General features: G+C 46.8%; 1 protein-coding gene across 2 annotated transcripts in view; it reads right to left on the reverse strand.

Moving 5' to 3' along the window:
• Window positions 1–4,818: 4,818 nt before the first annotated feature.
• AIF1L (allograft inflammatory factor 1 like) overlaps window positions 4,819–17,805 on the reverse strand; it is a 43,451-nt gene continuing 30,464 nt past the window's right edge. For both annotated transcript variants that reach the window (XM_077284700.1, XM_077284702.1), the window contains one exon: window positions 4,819–5,173. In XM_077284700.1, coding sequence (XP_077140815.1) covers window positions 5,086–5,173 — 88 coding nt within the window. In that variant the 3' untranslated portion in view covers window positions 4,819–5,085. The remainder of the gene's footprint in view (window positions 5,174–17,805) is intronic.

A 17,805-nucleotide genomic window follows, 5' to 3' on the forward strand; every position in this document is an offset into this window, starting at 1 on the left:
CCGGTGGGGCAGTTTCTCCGTTTGCGGAGAATCTGCTCCACCGAATTGGATTTTGAGAGACAGTCAAAAGAACTGCTGATGAGATTTCTCAATCGTGGTTACAGCAAACGAGCCCTTAAGAAGGCCTATAATAGAGCTAAATCTGTCTCCCGTGATTCGTTGGTCTATAATCAAACCACAAGTGGTGTAAGACAGTCTGACAGACAGCCAAGGTTTGTGACAAGCTTCAATTCCCAGTCTCGTAAGATCCGTGAAGCCCTTTCCAAATCATGGCCAATTCTGAAAGGAGATAAAACTCTCTCTAAGATTTTGCCTGATCGCCCTTTGATCTCTTTCAGACGTGCGAGGAACCTTAAAGATCATCTGACGAGGAGTCATTACGAGGGGTTACCGAAAGGTACTTTCCTCGATAGTGCTCCCCTCAGATTTGGTTCCTCCCCCTGCGGCCACTGTGTGGCATGCGCGAATATGGATCGTACTCAGGTTTTTTCTGATTCCAGTGGAGAAAAAACATTCAATATTAAAAAAGTAATAAATTGCACAACACGCTGTGTTATTTATTATGCCACATGCCCTTGTGGCTTAATATATATAGGGCTCACATCACGTCACTTTAAGATCCGTGTACGTGAGCATGTACGCGGAATCGAGGCGGCTGCTGATCCTACACTAGATCCCACTAAACTAAAAACACTCCCTAGACATTTTAGGGAACATCATGGGTGTGATGGAAAATTAATTAGGTTTAGGGGGATCGACAGCTTGGATATTGGTATTAGGGGTGGTCAAATAACCTCCAAACTTGCACGCCTTGAGGCGAAATGGATCTGGACCTTACAGACGACTCATCCCCTTGGTCTTAATGAAACTTTAAGTTTCGCTCCTTTCCTGTGATCATCAGACTGTTGAGCTCTCGTGTTGACAGCATCTTTGTACCCAGCTATTTTTAATGCTTTTTACCTTTTTTTTAGTTATAGAGTATTGTGGATGTTTTCTTGGCCATGCTCGTGAGGTCTTTTCCATTCTGTCGCATATTTTGGTGAGAATTACCTGCGAAGCTGAATGAAGAGAGAAATGGGAAAGAGAAAAAGGAAAAGAAAAAGAGAAAAAAAGTAAAAAGAGAAAAAAGAACAAAAGACTTTGAATATAAGCAAAGATACGTCTCTATACTACCACCCAGTGGACATAATTTGTATTGCATTTATATCAAAATCTAAATCAATCTGAATCCCCTTGTTACTATAGGGTGACCTCTCCTTTTTATCTATTATTGATACATGTATTTTGTTAAATAAGCTACTCATATTTGATTGAAATAACAACATGTTGTGTATTCATGCTGGCACTGTTACTAAATAGTACTTACTTGCTATTTTAAAGCTGAGCATATAAATATGAATAATTAGGGGTGCTGTCAGTTTGCTAATAATATTTATTATTGCGCTGTGGTTCGCTTCTGTTTTTTCTTTTCTTTCCCCCTGTACCTTTCATGACGCTACAATATACCGGTTGTTTACCGCGCATGCGCCCGCATGTGGATCCTTTGGTGAATGGCGATTCAGTGTTTACTGTGGGCAGATCATGTGGGGCCCCACGTGTATCGGTCCGCACATCCTGAATCTTGCCGTCTCCCTTTGTTGCACAGGCGGTTGCTGGGTTACGCGCGGCTACTTCTGGTTCACGTCTCACCTTTACTTCCGGTTTTCGGTCTATTTATATCGCACATCTCTTACTCTGTATTAAGCGCCCCCTGACGAAGGTGTGCCGAAACGCGCGTTGGGGCGGACACCGGGACACTGCACCTGCCGAAATACTACAATTTTAGGGTGATGTATTAATTTCTTTCTTTACCGCTTTCTTCTCTTGTGCACTATGTTGTATCAGGGTACATGCCAATGTGGCAGTATTAAGTACTGAACAGTGTGACCCCTTTAATGGACTTTAAATGTACAAGCTGAGTTCCCCTATTATTGCATTGTTATTTTGATCCTAAATGTGTATGGTTGCAATTAATATATTTCTTGACATGGGTCAGCAGGCGTTTTCCCGGTGCTCTGAGTGCAATATTTGTTTTTAATTATTGTTGGGCGACTATGTTGTTACCACTGCCCTCCTGCCTTGCACTATCAATAAAGCAGTTTTATTAAAAAGACATAAGGCTATCCTTTTTGGATTCATTTCCCTCCCCCTGTATACATGAAGATTTATCTTTTTTTACTGATGAGTGCTGTGCAACCATGGATGGCCCAGATCAGTGTTTCCCAAACTCCAGTCCTCACGGCCCCCAACACATCATGTTTTTAGGTATTCCATAATATTGCACAGGTGGAAGAACCTCACACAAGTTCAATGGATGCCAGAATTGTGAAGGTGACAGCAAAGAAGCGGTCCTATGTTACATGTAACTTGGCCTGTTAGCATGTTTTTGATTGAAAAAGCTTTTGATTTCAGTAAATGTGACCTTAATGTTCCAGATTTAAAGGGAACCGGTCACTAGTTTTGTCCTGGGTCAACTAAAACTATTACATTAATCAGCGCCTGTGCTGCAGTCCATCAATGGTTGAATAACCCCCCCGATTCACCCTGTATATCCACCAAAAACCTTTTTGAAGTTCTCCTGTGCTGTATGTTAATCCTGTCAGTCGGATGGGCCAGGATTCTGCGGTCTCCATCCCTCCTCCCGCTGCTGATAGCCACCCTCCTGTGTCATCCACATAGCTGGGCGAAATCTCGCACCTATGCAGAGAAATCGCCAGCTCGCAGAGCCGAAACCATAAGTGCACATGCGCCATTATGATTTAGGCTCTGCCCACAATAGGGCAGAGCACAGGGCGCAGGCGCGAGCCAGCAGCATCCAGGAGGAGGGATGGAGCCCGCAAAATCCAGGCCCATCGGACCAACAGGATTAAAATACAGCGCAGGAGAACTTCAAAAAGGTTATTTGGGGGTATACAGGGGAGTCGGAGGGTTATATAACCATTGATGGACTGCAGCACAGGCGCTGATTAAGGTCATAGTTTTAGTTGACCCAGGACAAAACTGGTGACAGGTTCCCTTTAACCAATGACCAGTTTTACTTCTTTTCAGCCTATAAAGTGTTTGGAGATTTGATTGTGCAGAATAACTTGGTGCATTCTGAGCTTATTCAGTTTTGAAAAAAATCCTTATTGTTCGGAGGTTTGTCCAGTAAATGTGATTTATCCTCTAACGGTTCACGATGTGAACATTATGCTGACTCATTTACATCAATCATTTAGGAAAATTGGAGGAAAATAACATCTATACTATAAATTGGAATACAGTTTTTTACATTGTGTCTTCTGCTCCAGTCACATCCAAAGCTGCGATCGTTCTGCTGGAGCTCACAGCTGGCTCAATGTGTATGTGGAGCAGCGGTCTGCAACCTGTGACTCCTCAGCGGTCTTAAAACTATGACCCCCAGTATGGTGAGACGTCTACAGACTATTGGGCCTTGATTTGAGTTGTGGTTTTGTGGCCGCTGGGGATCTTCTGATCTAGAGCGTGACGTGTTGTGGTGCACGATGGGAGTTCACCTGGCTCTTCCTGCAGTCACCCTATCCTCGCCTGGCAGGAATTGTAGTATTTCCTTTTGCGCCGTATTCAGTATCTCCCACCTGTATTGATGCCAGATGCTTGTGGGATTTTCTGTGGGTGTGCGCAGGGCTGAGTCTAGGAGAATTGTGAATGCTGCTCTGGAGGTGACTGCAGTAGAAGACTTTTTATAGCACAGATTGGAGAGGCCAGGACAATTTCTGGTCTTGGCAACTTGAGAAGAAGAGACAAAGTGGACTGGAAGGGACTGAAGGTAGTTGGTAGCCACTATGGCCGTCATCATGGCTTCTCTGGGGTCTGGAATTCTCCCTGTACCCCTAGATCTCAGACAGGTGGGTGCACTGGTTCATTCTCCATGGCCGGCCTGAGTTACCACGCCAGTATTCAATTCTTAGCGCTGTGTGACAGATATTCCTGTAATTAGTGTGAGCCGCTGCTGGAGGTAATTATCACGGAGAGCGCGTTAATCATCAGGACGTATGCGGTAAATAAAGCAATAAACTCTTATACGCCGCTCAGTATAAGGGGTCCGGGAGCGATCCGCAGAGCTGGAGCCAAGATCACGGGAATGAGCCCCACCATTATATACGGAATGTTTATTCCTCTGTTGGGGTCTTCACTGCTGTGTATTGGGGGCCTATGTGGGGCTATCTGAGGTCAGGGCCTCTTTGCTGTTGTGCCCGCTTTAAGTGACCCGTCAGCCATTTCTCGCCCCATCTATTATAAGATTGGAGAAGTCCCTCATGCGTATTGCTCAATATCCCACTTCCACTTTACGTCTCTCTGCAGTCAGCGGACTCGGAGGAAACGATGCGATGCTCTGCGGTGAACGGTCCTATGCAGAGAGAGTGGGGAAGTGAGCCTGGCAGGGACAAGAGGGAACTACAACCCCCATCTTCCCACACAATCCAGATCAAGGCAGCCTCACTGCAAGCACTCCAGTCACTGTAGCCGGTAATGGTCTTTCCACCCCTCTTCCCTACTTCTCACAGCTCAGGATTTGTTACAGTGTATCAGACTGTGAGATGAGCATAGATGAGTGCCGCTGCCATAGATGTTACGTTATATGGATGTAGATCTGCGTTGTAGATAACTACCTCTTCTTCCCGCCACTGGATGGAAACACGTTCAGTCCTTGCTGAAAGCGCAAACTAATACCGCACCGCTGACATCGGACATGGTTAGGGCAGGTTCATAGAGGCTGATAGCAAGCAGAGATCTTGTAATAAAGACTCGGACTCTGAATCGCATAGACAGCTCTTTACAAAATGTACAATATCACAATATGACGAGGCGGGAAATAAAATAATCACAACATTGCTCTAGCACCGCGGTCCAGGCCGAGAGCTGGTGCTCTATGTACAGGGGCGGCAGCGGTAACGTTACGTTATAGAACAGTCCGGCTGGAGGTCCCGGAATAAACACTGGGGACGGAGGCTGGAATCGTGGGAAGGCACGTGCTGGTCACAGTCGTTGGTCACAGAGTTGGCTTTGAGGTCGGAGGCCATCGCTTCATGGGAGGCTCCGGATGTCTCTTCTGGGAGGGGGGCCCGCTGGCTTTAGGGGGGACTCATTGGCTTTTCCTTCAAACATCATGATGCTGGAAAGACAGAAAAAATGTGTTAAATGTTAGAAATTTCACTCCCCAATCATCAATGACAAAACAGGTGGTGGCCCCGTCTCTTACAGGTGGGGCCCCTCTCCTCGTGTTCCCCGTTTTTTGCATTACAGGAGGAGCCCACTCCTCCATGGGCCCCCATATCTAACAGGTGGGGCCCCTCTCCTCCTTGTGTTCTCCTTTTACATTACACGAGGGGCCCTCTCCTCCATGTGCACCCATGTCCTACAGGTGACGCCCCTCTTCTCCTTGTGTTCTCCTTCTTTTACATTACATGAGGGGCCCTCTCCTCTATGCGCCCCCATATCTAACAGGTGAGGCCCCTCGCCTCCTTGTGTTCTCCTTCTTTTACATTACACGAGGGGCCCTCTCCTCCATGTGCACCCATGTCCTACAGGTGATGCCCCTCGCCTCCTTGTGTTCTCCTTCTTTTACATTACACGAGGGGCCCTCTCCTCTATGCGCCCCCATCTCTAACAGATGGGGCCTCTCTCCTCCTTGTGTTCTCCTTCTTTTACATTACACAAGGGGCCCTCTCCTCCATGCGCACCCATCTCCTACAGGTAGGGCCCCCTTCCTCCTTGTGTTCCCCGTCTTTTACATTACAGGAAGGACCCTCTCCTCCATGTGCCCCCAGTGTCTTTTACATTACAGGTGGGGCCCCTCTCCTCCATGTGCCCCCAGTCTCTTTTACATTACACGAGGGGCCCTCCATACACCCCTGTTTCTTACAGGTGGGGCCCCCTTCCTCTTTGTGTTCCCCGTCTTTTACATTACGGGAAGGGCCCTCTCTTCCACGCGCCCCCGTCTCTTGCAGGTGGGGCCCCCCTCCTCCTTGTGTTCCCCGTCTTTTACATTACAGGAGGGGCCCCTCTCCTCCATGTGCCCCCAGTCTCTTTTACATTACACGAGGGGCCCTCCATACGCCCGTTTCTTACAGGTGGGGTCCCCTTCCTCCTTGTGTTCCCCGTCTTTTACATTACAGGAAGGGCCCTCTCCTCCATGTGCCCCCAGTCTCTTTTACACTATAGGAGGGGCCCCTGTGTGTCCCCCATCTCTTTTACAGATGGGACCCCTCTCTTCCATGAGTTCCCCTGCAGACTTGTAGAAATGACTCCCTCTCCCCTACCTCTCCTAAATCTCCCTTAGCAGTCTGTAGCACGAGCTGCGTCATATGCTTATTACAGTATAGGGTGTATTCCTGTATTTTCTGTGGGTATTTTTTCTGTGGACATTAAAGTGAATTGACAGAAACCAGAACATTGTGTTACTACTAAACCAGAAGAAACTCGTGAATGTTTGGATGGTGCCACCTTGAGGCCCAGAAAACAAGAATAATTTAATTAGGGTACGTGCCCATGATCAGGAAATGGCAGCACTCTTGACACAGCGTATTATCGCTGGGTTCAAACACACAGTTAAAGATTCAACTGCATGCAATACATTCTATTTTGGACATTGCTTATTCTGTACAATGCAGCGTTTTGAACACCGTGCAGGTGAGCTTCATCCAAAATGCTGCTATTCTTGATTGTTGGCACGTCCCCTTAGTGGCTGATGCTCCATATGCTACAGTATATATTCAGATACTAGAAACTTATCTATGCACTACCAGTAATGACCAGCAGACGGCAGTGCAGCTCCTCTAGTGCTGTGCAGACACCTGTGCTGGAGGGGAGACATACAAGTGCTTCTCATTAAATTAGAATATCATCAAAAAGTTAATTTATTTCAGTTCTTCAATACAAAAAGTGAAACTCATATATTATATAGTCATTACACACAGAGTGATCTATTTCACATGTTTATTTCTGTTAATGTTGATAATTATGGCTTACGGCCAATCAAAACCCAAAAGTCATTATCTCAGTAAATTAGAATAATTAACAAAAAACATCTGCAAAGGCTTCCTAAGCGTTTACAAAGGTCCCTTAGTCTGTTTCAGTAGCTCCACAATCATGGGGAAGACTGCTGACTTGACAGATATGCAGAGAGCAGTTATTGACACCCTCCACAAGGAGGGTAAGCCACAAAGGGTCATTGCTAAGAAAGCTGGCTGTTCAGAGAGTGCTGTATCCAAGCATATTAATGGAAGGTTGAGTGGAAGGAAAAAGTGTGGTAGAAAAAGGTGCACAAGCACCCGGGATAACCGCAGCCTTGAAAGGATTGTTAAGAAAAGGCCATTCAAAAATTTAGGGAACATTCACAAGGAGTGGACTGCTGCTGGAGTCATTGCTTCAAGAGCCACCACACACAGACGTATCCAGGACATGGGCTACAAGTGTCGCATTCCTTGTGTCAAGCCACTCATGACCAATAGACAACTGTTGTGAATTCCATTCTCGGGCTCCCTCCTGTGGTCGTGAATGGTACTTTGTTGAGTTCTGTTCGTGGGCTCCCTCTGGTGGCTTTGAGTGATACTGCTGGTCTTTAGCTGGGCTCCAGCTGCCTCGTTTTCTGCTGTGCTGCTGCCTATTTAACTCCACCTAGATCTTTACTTGTTGCCAGCTGTCGTTGTATTCAGTATTGGTTCAGATCTCTCTGGGAATTCTCGTGTGACCTGTCTCCTCTTGGAGAAGCTAAGTTCATGCTAGTTCATTTTTGCTCACTGCTTTTGGAAAATGTTTCTCAGTATATGTTCAGTCCAGCTTGCTTATATGCTATTTTCTTGCTAGCTGGAAGCTCTGGGGAGCAGAGTTGCTCCCTCACATCGTGAGTCGGTGTGAGGGTCTTTAGTATTCTCTGCGTGGATATTTTTGTAGTATTTTATACTGACCGCACAGTTCCCTTGCTATCTTCTTACTATTTAGTACTAGTGGGCCTCCTATGCTAAAACCTGTTTTCATTCCTATGTTTGTATTTTCCTCTGAACTCACCGTCATTATTTGTGGGGGCTGACTTTACTTTTGGGGAAATTTCTCTGAGGCAAGTGAGGCTTTTGTTTCTCTCTAGGGGTAGCTAGTTCTCAGGCTGTGAAGAGGCGTCTAGGGAGAGTTAGGTACGCTCCACGGCTGCCTATAGTGTGTGTGATAGGATCAGGGTTGCGGTCAGTAAAGTTTCCACGTCCCCAGAGCTTGTCCTATATTTCTGGTTTACCTATCAGGTCATCTCAAGTGTTCTTAACCACTAGGTCCATAACAGTACAGCTGGACCATAAAGTGTTAATGCCTCACAAAAGAGGGATAAGAGAAGTTCTGAGCTCATTTTTTTTCCTCTGCAGTGTGTTTTGCTTCTCCCTTCCCCTTAATCTCTGGGTGGTTCAGGACTCAGCTGCAGATATGAACATTCAAGATCTGTCCTATAGTTTGGATCATCTCACTGCAAGGGTACAAGGCATTCAGGATTATGTAGTTCAGAATCCTATGTTAGAGGCTAGAATACCAATTCCTGATTTATTTTCTGGAGATAGATCTAAGTTTCTGAATTTTAAAAACAATTGCAAATTGTTTCTTGCTCTGAAACCCCGCTCTTCTGGTGACCCTACTCAGCAAGTTAAAATTATTATTTCCTTGTTACGTGGCGACCCTCAGGATTGGGCATTTTCCCTGGCGCCAGGAGATCCTGCATTGCTAAATGTAGATGCATTTTTTCTGGCACTTGGATTGCTTTATGAGGAGCCTAATTCAGTCGACCAGGCAGAAAAGACCTTGCTGGCTCTGTCTCAGGGTCAGGATGAAGCGGAGGTTTACTGCCAGAGGTTTAGGAAGTGGTCTGTGCTCACTCAATGGAATGAGTGTGCCCTGGCAGCGATTTTCAGAAAGGGTCTTTCTGAAGCCCTTAAGGATGTTATGGTGGGGTTCCCCACGCCTGCAGGTCTGAATGCATCAATGTCCTTGGCCATTCAGATTGATCGGCGTTTGCGGGAGCGCAAACCTGTGCACCATCTGGCGGTGTTCTCTGAGCAGAAGCCTGAGTCTATGCAATGTGGTAGGATTCTGACCAGAATTGAACGGCAAAATCACAGACGTCAGAATGGGTTGTGTTTTTACTGTGGTGACTCCACTCATGCTATCTCCGAATGTCCTAAGCGCACTAAAAGGTTCGCTAAGTCGGTCACCATTGGTACTGTACAGGCTAAATTTATTTTGTCTGTTACTTTGATTTGCTCTTTGTCATCCTACTCAGTTATGGCTTTTGTGGATTCAGGCGCTGCCCTGAATTTGATGGACTTGGAGTTTGCCAGGCGCTGTGGTTTTTTCTTAGAGCCTTTGCAGTTCCCTATTCCACTAAGGGGAATTGATGCTACGCCATTGGCCAAGAATAAGCCTCAGTACTGGACTCAGGTGACCATGTGCATGACTCCTGCACATCAGGAGGATATTCGTTTTCTGGTGTTACATAATTTGCATGATGTTATCGTCTTGGGGTTGCCATGGCTGCAGGTTCATAATCCAGTATTGGATTGGAAATCAATGTCTGTGTCTAGTTGGGGTTGTCAAGGGGTACATGGCGATGTTCCTTTGGTGTCAATTGCTGCTTCTACTCCTTCTGAAGTCCCTGAATTTTTGTCGGATTTTGTGAAGAGGCGTCTAGGGAGAGTTAGGTACGCTCCACGGCTGCCTATAGTGTGTGTGATAGGATCAGGGTTGCGGTCAGTAAAGTTTCCACGTCCCCAGAGCTTGTCCTATATTTCTGGTTTACCTATCAGGTCATCTCAAGTGTTCTTAACCACTAGGTCCATAACAGACAACGCCAGAAGCGTCTTGCCTGGGCCAAGGAGAGAAAGAACTGGACTATTGCTCAGTGGTCCAAGGTGTTTTCAGATGAAAGTAAATTTTTCTTTTCATTTGGAAATCAAGGTCCCAGAGTCTGGAGGAAGAGTGGAGAGGCCACAATCCAAGCTGCTTGAGGTCTAGTGTGAAGTTTCCACAATCAGTGATGGTTGGGGGAGCCATGTCATCTGCTGGTGTAGGTCCACTGTGTTTTATCAAGACCAAAGTCAGTGCAGCCGTCTACCAGGAAATTTTAGAGCACTTCATGCTTCCCTCTGCTAACAAAGTTTTTGGAGATGGAAATGTCATTCTCCAGCAGGACTTGGCACCTGTCCACACTGCCAAAAGTACCAATACCTGGTTTACAAACAACAGTATCACTGTGCTTGATTGGCCAGCAAACTCGCCTGACCTTAACCCTATAGAGCAGAGGTGTCAAACTGCATTCCTCGAGGGCCGCCAACAGGTCATGTTTTCAGGATTTCCTTGTATTGCACGGGTGATAATTTAATCACCTGCACAGAATAATTCCAGCACCTTGTGGAATGCTAAGGAAATCCTGAAAACATGACCTGTTGGCGGCCCTCGAGGAATGCAGTTTGACACCTCTGCTATAGAGAATACTGCATGGGGTATTGTCAAGAGGAAGATGAGACACCAGACCCAACAATGCAGATGAGCAGAAGGCTGCTATCAAAGCAACCTGGGCTTCCATAACCCCTCAGAAGTGTCACAGGCTGATCGCCTCCATGCCACGCCGCATTGATGCAGTAATTGATGCAAAAGGAGCCCCGACCAAGTATTGAGTGCATTTACCGAACATACATTTCAGTGGGCCAACATTTCAGATTTTAAAATCATTTTTCAAGCTGCTGTTATAAAGTATTCTAATTTACTGAGATAATGACTTTGGGGTTTTCATTGGCTGTAAGCCATAATCATCAACATTAACAGAAATAAACACGTGAAATAGATCACTCTGTGTGTAATGACTCTATATAATGATAATGTATGGGTTTCACTTTTTGCATTGAAGAACTGAATTAAATTAACTTTTTGATGATATTCTAATTTAGTGAGAAGCACTTGTATGTGCTGCAAAATTATATGTCATCTCTTGCTCCCTGTTATCAGCCATTTCAGACTGCGGAGAGGCTAATTGTACTAATTTGTCTTACCATCTATTGTTCTCTATTATCAGGAGAGCCTGTTTGTAGTGTTTTACAATGGGGTGAGTGACAGGAAGACAACTATGACAACTACATATCAGATATCTCTGTGTAACAAACATGAGACGCTCCGACTTCAGCGGCCCTTTAACCATAATCTTCAGGGTGTAATTATCTGCTGTTGTGTGTCTGGGATTAGCGGCAATCAGGACCTGCCCCTGTTTTATATGATACACTGGAGCGTCTCAGGGGTGCGGATTTGTATACAGGAAGCATCATAGAAGAGAGGCCCCCGATAATGAGAGAAGCCAATATATCACACACATAATAAAATAGCCTGAGATGGCTGATAACAGGGAGTAATAGCTTGTAGTCACCTCCCTCCAGTAATAGCTGATAACAGGGAGTAATAGATGCATTTACCTTTGCAGTGTATATACCGACTGCAGGTTCAGGGTCTGGCCATATACAGCCATTTCCCATGACTACAGATTGTTCTGCTCACCTTTGGACCCCCATGTGGCAATTGTGCTGCCCTGAGATCAGTTGCTCTCTTAGGCTACGTTCACATTTGCGTTGTGCGCCGCAGCGTCGGCGCCGCAGCGCACAACGCAAACAAAAACGCAGCAAAACGCATGCACAACGCTGCGTTTTGCGCCGCATGCGTCCTTTTTTAAATGGATTTTGGACGCAGCAAAAATGCAACTTGCTGCGTCCTCTGCGCCCGGACGCGGGCGCCGCAGCGACGCATGCGGCGCAAAACGCAAGTGCGACGCATGTCCATGCGCCCCCATGTTAAATATAGGGGCGCATGACGCATGCGGCGCCGCTGCGGCGCCCGACGCTGCGGCGCTCGCCGCTAATGTGAACGTAGCCTTAAAGCTGTACACACAGACTTTCTGACCTTGCTCCTCGGTATTCTGCAGTATTACAGGACTATAAACAAGTGTTTGTAGAGTATGGTAGTGCTGCCTTTCCGCCCCTCCGCTGTGGCCCCCGATTTCCTTCTCACGGAGCTCTCTTTGGGGCGCCCCATGGGAATGCAATGAAAGGGATTGTATCTGCTCTAAAATAAGCGTCTCGAGGGCGGGGGGACAACGAGACGCACAGAAAACGGATTGTTAGGAGGTTAGGCAGCATGCCACATGTGAGAGGGTCCCAGCCACTCCAGAGGCACCCACCCGGGAGATAATGGCCGATAACAGAAAGGAATGGAGAGGGGACATCCGCACAAAGAGCCGCACTGTTCCCTCACCGCGCGGCGGTAACTGGAGGACACAGGAGAGCAGTGTCAGCCGCTGTTAATGGAGCTTTCTCCTCAGAAAGGTGAAGAGTTACCTGATCACAGAGACCCCAATGTGCCCACAGCTCCGAAATCTGAGCCCACAGGAAAAACTAACCATGCTGTAGTGCCGACGTGAACGCTGACAAGGCCCACCCCACACCTGCAGCCCCCCAACATTATACATCTGTCCAGTCCTCTTACAAGTCTCCTGGGAAAGTTGGAAAATGGCTGCCGCTTGGGAGACACATTGTGACATAATGGGGAAAAGGCTAAAGCTACGTTATAAGGAAATGATTGGCACCAAGACAAGGTCAGAGGGCAAAGACCCGAGTAATGACTCCACTGTGTGCCCAGCGAGAAGCCTCCGGGTGACGCAGATCGAGATGGAATCCGAAATGTTACAGACTGAAAAAGGGAGGGAAGCAGCAGTCAGGCTGCAAATTGGGGTCTGAGGAGGGGACAGAAGGACATGCCCATAGAGACTGTTCTGTGTGGTATGCCCATTCACACTCCCATAGCTAAATATAAGACCCTGTATGCAGCCACCACTAGGGGGAGCTCCCTGTATACAGAGATACATGATAAGATCCCGTCTGCAGCCACCACTAGGGGGAGCTCCCTGTATATAGAAATACATGATAAGATCCTGTCTGCTGCCACCACTAGGGGGAGCTCCCTGTATACAGAGACACATGATAAGATCCTGTCTGCAGCCACCACTAGGGGGAGCTCCCTGTATATAGAGATATATGATAAAATTCTGCCTGCAGCTACCACTAGGGGAAGCTCCCTCTATATAGAAATACATGATAAGCTCCTGTCTGCAGCCACCACTAGGGGGAGCTCCCTATATACTGAGATACATGATAAGATTTTGTCTGCAGCCACCACTAGAGGGAGCTCCCTATATACAGAGATGCATAAGATACTGTCTGCAGTCACCACTAGGGGAGCTATCTGTATACAGAGCTACATGATAAGATTCTGTCTGCAGCCACCACTAGAGGGAGCTCCCTGTATACAGAGATACATGATAAGGTTCTGTCTGCAGCCACCACTAGAGGGAGCTCCCTATAAACTGAGATACATAAGATCCTGTCTGCAGCCACCACTAGGAGGAGACCCCAGTTAGCAGATACATAAGATCCTGTCTACAGCCACCACTAGGGGGAGTTATCTGTATACAGAGATATATGATAATATCCTGCCTGCAGCCACTACTGGGGGAGCTCTCTGTATACAAAGATACATGATAAGATCCTGCCTACAGCCACCACTAGGGGGAGCTCCCTGTATTAATGTAATTGAAGAGAAGATCCAGCTCAGAAAGTATTTAAAGATAAAAAATTATTTATTCCAAAAATTATTAAAAATGGAAACACTGCATGTCAAAATCAGCGAAAAACATATTTAAAGAGGGACATCCATGAAATAGCTGAATGTGTTTCGAACACTCTCGGTGTTCTTAGTCCACAGCAAGACAGCATGGAGCTCCCTGTATACAGAGATAGATAAGATCTTGTATGCAGCCACCATCAGGAGGAGCTCCCTGTATACAGTGATATATGATATGCTCCTGTCTGCAGCCACCACTACAGGGAGCTCCCTGTATACAGAGATGCATAATAAGATCCTGTCTGCAGTCACCACAGGGGGGAGCTCCCTGTATACAGAGATACATAACAAGATCCTGTCTGCAGCCACCACTAGGGGGAGCTCCCTGTATACAGAGATACATAACAAGATCCTGTCTGCAGCCACCACTAGGGGGAGCTCCCTGTATACAGAGATACAAGATAAGATTCTGTCTGCAGCCACCACTAGGGGGAGCTCCCTGTATACAGAGATACATGATAAGATTCTGTCTGCAGCCACCACTAGGGGGAGCTCCCTGTATACAGAGATACATAACAAGATCCTGTCTGCAGCCACCACTAGAGGGAGCTCCCTGTATACAGAGATACATGATAAGATCCTGTCTGCAGTCACCACTAGGGGGAGCTCCCTGTATACAGAGATACATGATAAGATCCTGTCTGCAGCCACCACTAGGGGGAGCTCCCTGTATACAGAGATACATAACAAGATCCTGTCTGCAGCCACCACTAGGGGGAGCTCCCTGTATACAGAGATACATGATAAGATTCTGTCTGCAGCCACCACTAGGGGGAGCTCCCTGTATACAGAGATACATGATAAGATCCTGTCTGCAGTCACCACTAGAGGGAGCTCCCTGTATACAGAGATACATGATAAGATTCTGTCTGCAGTCACCACTAGGGGGAGCTCCCTGTATACAGAGATACATAACAAGATCCTGTCTGCAGGCACCACAATCTATAAGGACCTCACCGTCCCTACCACCTGTACCACCGTAGTGAGTGATGAACAATTCCTGGTCCTCGGAGGATACACGTTTGTGTCAAGTGACTTTGATTCCTGGGGGGATTTTTTTGTTTGCTGTGGTTTGTCTGCGCCGATCTATTCCTGTGGGGGTGGCTAATTGTGCGCTGTCTGCTGTCAACAGCTGCGCTGAACCATCCACAACAGCAATGTCCAGGGACCTCAAATGCAGCAGAACGCTCCTCTGCAAGCAGTGAAGAGCAATGTTCCTGATCACCTTATCTGTGTGTGGGAAAGCTGGGAACAGTCAGTATGGATGATATACAGATTGCTCCTCGCTGTCCCCGTGTGCTGCATGGAACCTTGTCACCGAACGATGGGGCAGATATTAAATGATGACACTTGTCCTGACTTTTTAGGCTTTCATCTCCGCACTGGGGGAGGGGAGGATAACTTTGCTGCACCTGTTACTCCCAACATCTCGGGGACTGCAGACAATGGGGATCGGTGTCAACATGTTAGGGCATGTTAGGTTAGGCTATGGGTTGAACTAGATGGACTTATTAGTCTTCCTTCAACCTTAATAACTATGCTACTATGTTAGTTCTCATATTCCCTGAAATAGAATTGAGATTCCTTAAAGGAAACCTGTTTTTTACTCCTATTGGGCCCCAGATGGAGAGCTAGGGGGCGCCACTGTATGTTGCTTCCAATCGGTGGCTCCCGTCCTAATACTTCTCACAGCTGCGGGCTCGTTACAGTTGTATCGGGTGTAGACAATCATCTGTGAGCTCCGGACACACACTGTCCCAGACGTGGCGGTCGGGCTGCACCGTAGTGATGTATCAGGCGGTAGTACCTGTTCCCCCGCACTGCCGGTGTGAGAAGTTTGGGGGATTAATCTGAGTCCAGCCATGAAAGGCAGAATATTGGGGGAGGGGTGACCAGCCTCCATACATACATTATAGGACGGCTGTCCTCTGTATACTCTCTGCACGTGTACGGGTGTATCTGACAGGCGGGTGCGGCTCGGATACCTCCTGTCATTGCCGGTGACGGGTCACTAATTAGGTAAATATGAGGAATAGTTTTGTTGTGAGGCTGTGCGATCACCGCCTCACGTTTGTACCATTCACCATAAGATGTGTGTGGGCCACCATGTGGGCATTCCGCCATGTGGGCATTCCTATGGGGTGATAGAAGGTGCAAGTGACTGGGCGGCCAGACACCACACTGGCCCCAGTTAGGAAGAACAGCTCTGGAGCACAAAACCAACAGAGGGGGCGGATGGGACATGGTCTCTCTGATGGCCCACAGCTGCACACAGCACCCCATGGTACTCCAGAGCAGACATGGCCGCTGACCCAGCAGCATGACCTGAGGTGGTGCACCTGAGAGTTAGCAGGACAGCAGCAGAATTGGCAGTGCAGCTCTGGATGTGGCAGGACTGCAGGGCATGACATGATTTTGACTTGTGAGTTGGGTACATCTTGGCAGTGTAAGGACTTTAAGTGCAGCAACCATCTCATGGCCTCCATCTCCTGAGCACCAGCATCCTGAGGCTGCTCCCAGCTGCTCTAATAATATGGGAGTCGCATGACCCAGCACATTCCAAGTGACCACGCGGGCATCCTCCACGCTGGAGAGGAATGCGATGCCCACAGTCTATGCACAGCAGTGGGCGGCACGTGCCAGGAGGAATCCATTAACCCCAGGTCATAGCAGTACAGCGCCTGCCGCTGCGCCTCATTCCTACCACGACACGGGCAGATAGAACAGCACGCATTGTACAATGTCACCATACTGACTTATATCATGTCATCCTCCAGTCACATCCAGAGCTGCATTCATAATACTGCAGTCAGAGCTGCTCCACCTTGTGTGACAGGATGAATTGTCTATGCAGCTTTGGGTGTAACTAAAGTATATACCAGTTTCCCTGCAGCTTCTTTTCTACATCCAATACCAGGCAGGAGCCCTCCAGGGGCATTATTAGCACCGGAATAACTAAGTGCACCCTTCCCTAAAGCAATCACTGACATTTTAACTCTGTTCTCCCTAGATTCAGCCAATAAGGCCTCCACCCAGTGCCCAGCTGCTGCCCGTCTGCAGACACATGGAGGATCCCTCCAGGGGTGAGAAGAAAGTCTGTGGAGTGTTCATAAGAGCGAAGGCACAAGTGTTCAGCAGCAAATGTGCCGAGGTCGTGAGTACAGGACAACTGCTGCCACCCCACCTGTCACCACGGGGAAAATCTCACCCCCTTCATGAAAACTGCCCAAAATCAGCACTGCATAATACGCTGATAATAGTCTGGGGCAAGACCATCGCTATGAGGCACATCACATTTCATCAATAGGGGGCAGTATTATAGTAGTTATATTCTTGTACATAGGGGCAGTATTATAGTAGTTATATTCTTGTACATAGGGGCAGTATTATAGTAGTTATATTCTTGTACATAGGGGCAGTATTATAGTAGTTATATTCTTGTACATAGGGGCAGTATTATAGTAGATATATTCTTGTACATAGGGGGCAGTATTATAGTAGTTATATTCTTGTACATAGGGGCAGTATTATTGTAGTTATGTTCTTGTATATAGGGGCAGTATTATAGTAGTTATATTCTTGTACATAGGAGGCAGTATTATAGTAGTTATATTCTTGTACACGGGGCAGTATTATAGTAGTTATATTCTTGTATATAGGGGCAGTATTATAGTAGTTATGTTCTTGTAGTACATAGGGGCAGTGTTATAGTAGTTATATTCTTGTACATAGGTGCAGTATTATAGTAGTTATATTCTTGTACACAGAGGGCAGTATTATAGTAGTTATATTCTTGTACATAGGGGCAGTATTATAGTAGTTATATTCTTGTACATAGGGGGCAGTATTATAGTAGTTATATTCTTGTACATAGGAGCAGTATTATAGTAGTTATATTCTTGTACATAGGGGCAGTATTATAGTAGTTATATTCTTGTACATAGGAGCAGTATTACAGTAGTTATATTCTTGTACATAGGGGCAGTATTATAGTAGTTATGTTCTTGTAGTACATAGGGGCCAGTATTATAGTAGTTATATTCTTGTACATAG

This window comes from Ranitomeya variabilis, chromosome 2 (genome assembly GCF_051348905.1).
Source record: "Ranitomeya variabilis isolate aRanVar5 chromosome 2, aRanVar5.hap1, whole genome shotgun sequence".
NCBI lineage: Eukaryota > Metazoa > Chordata > Amphibia > Anura > Dendrobatidae > Ranitomeya > Ranitomeya variabilis.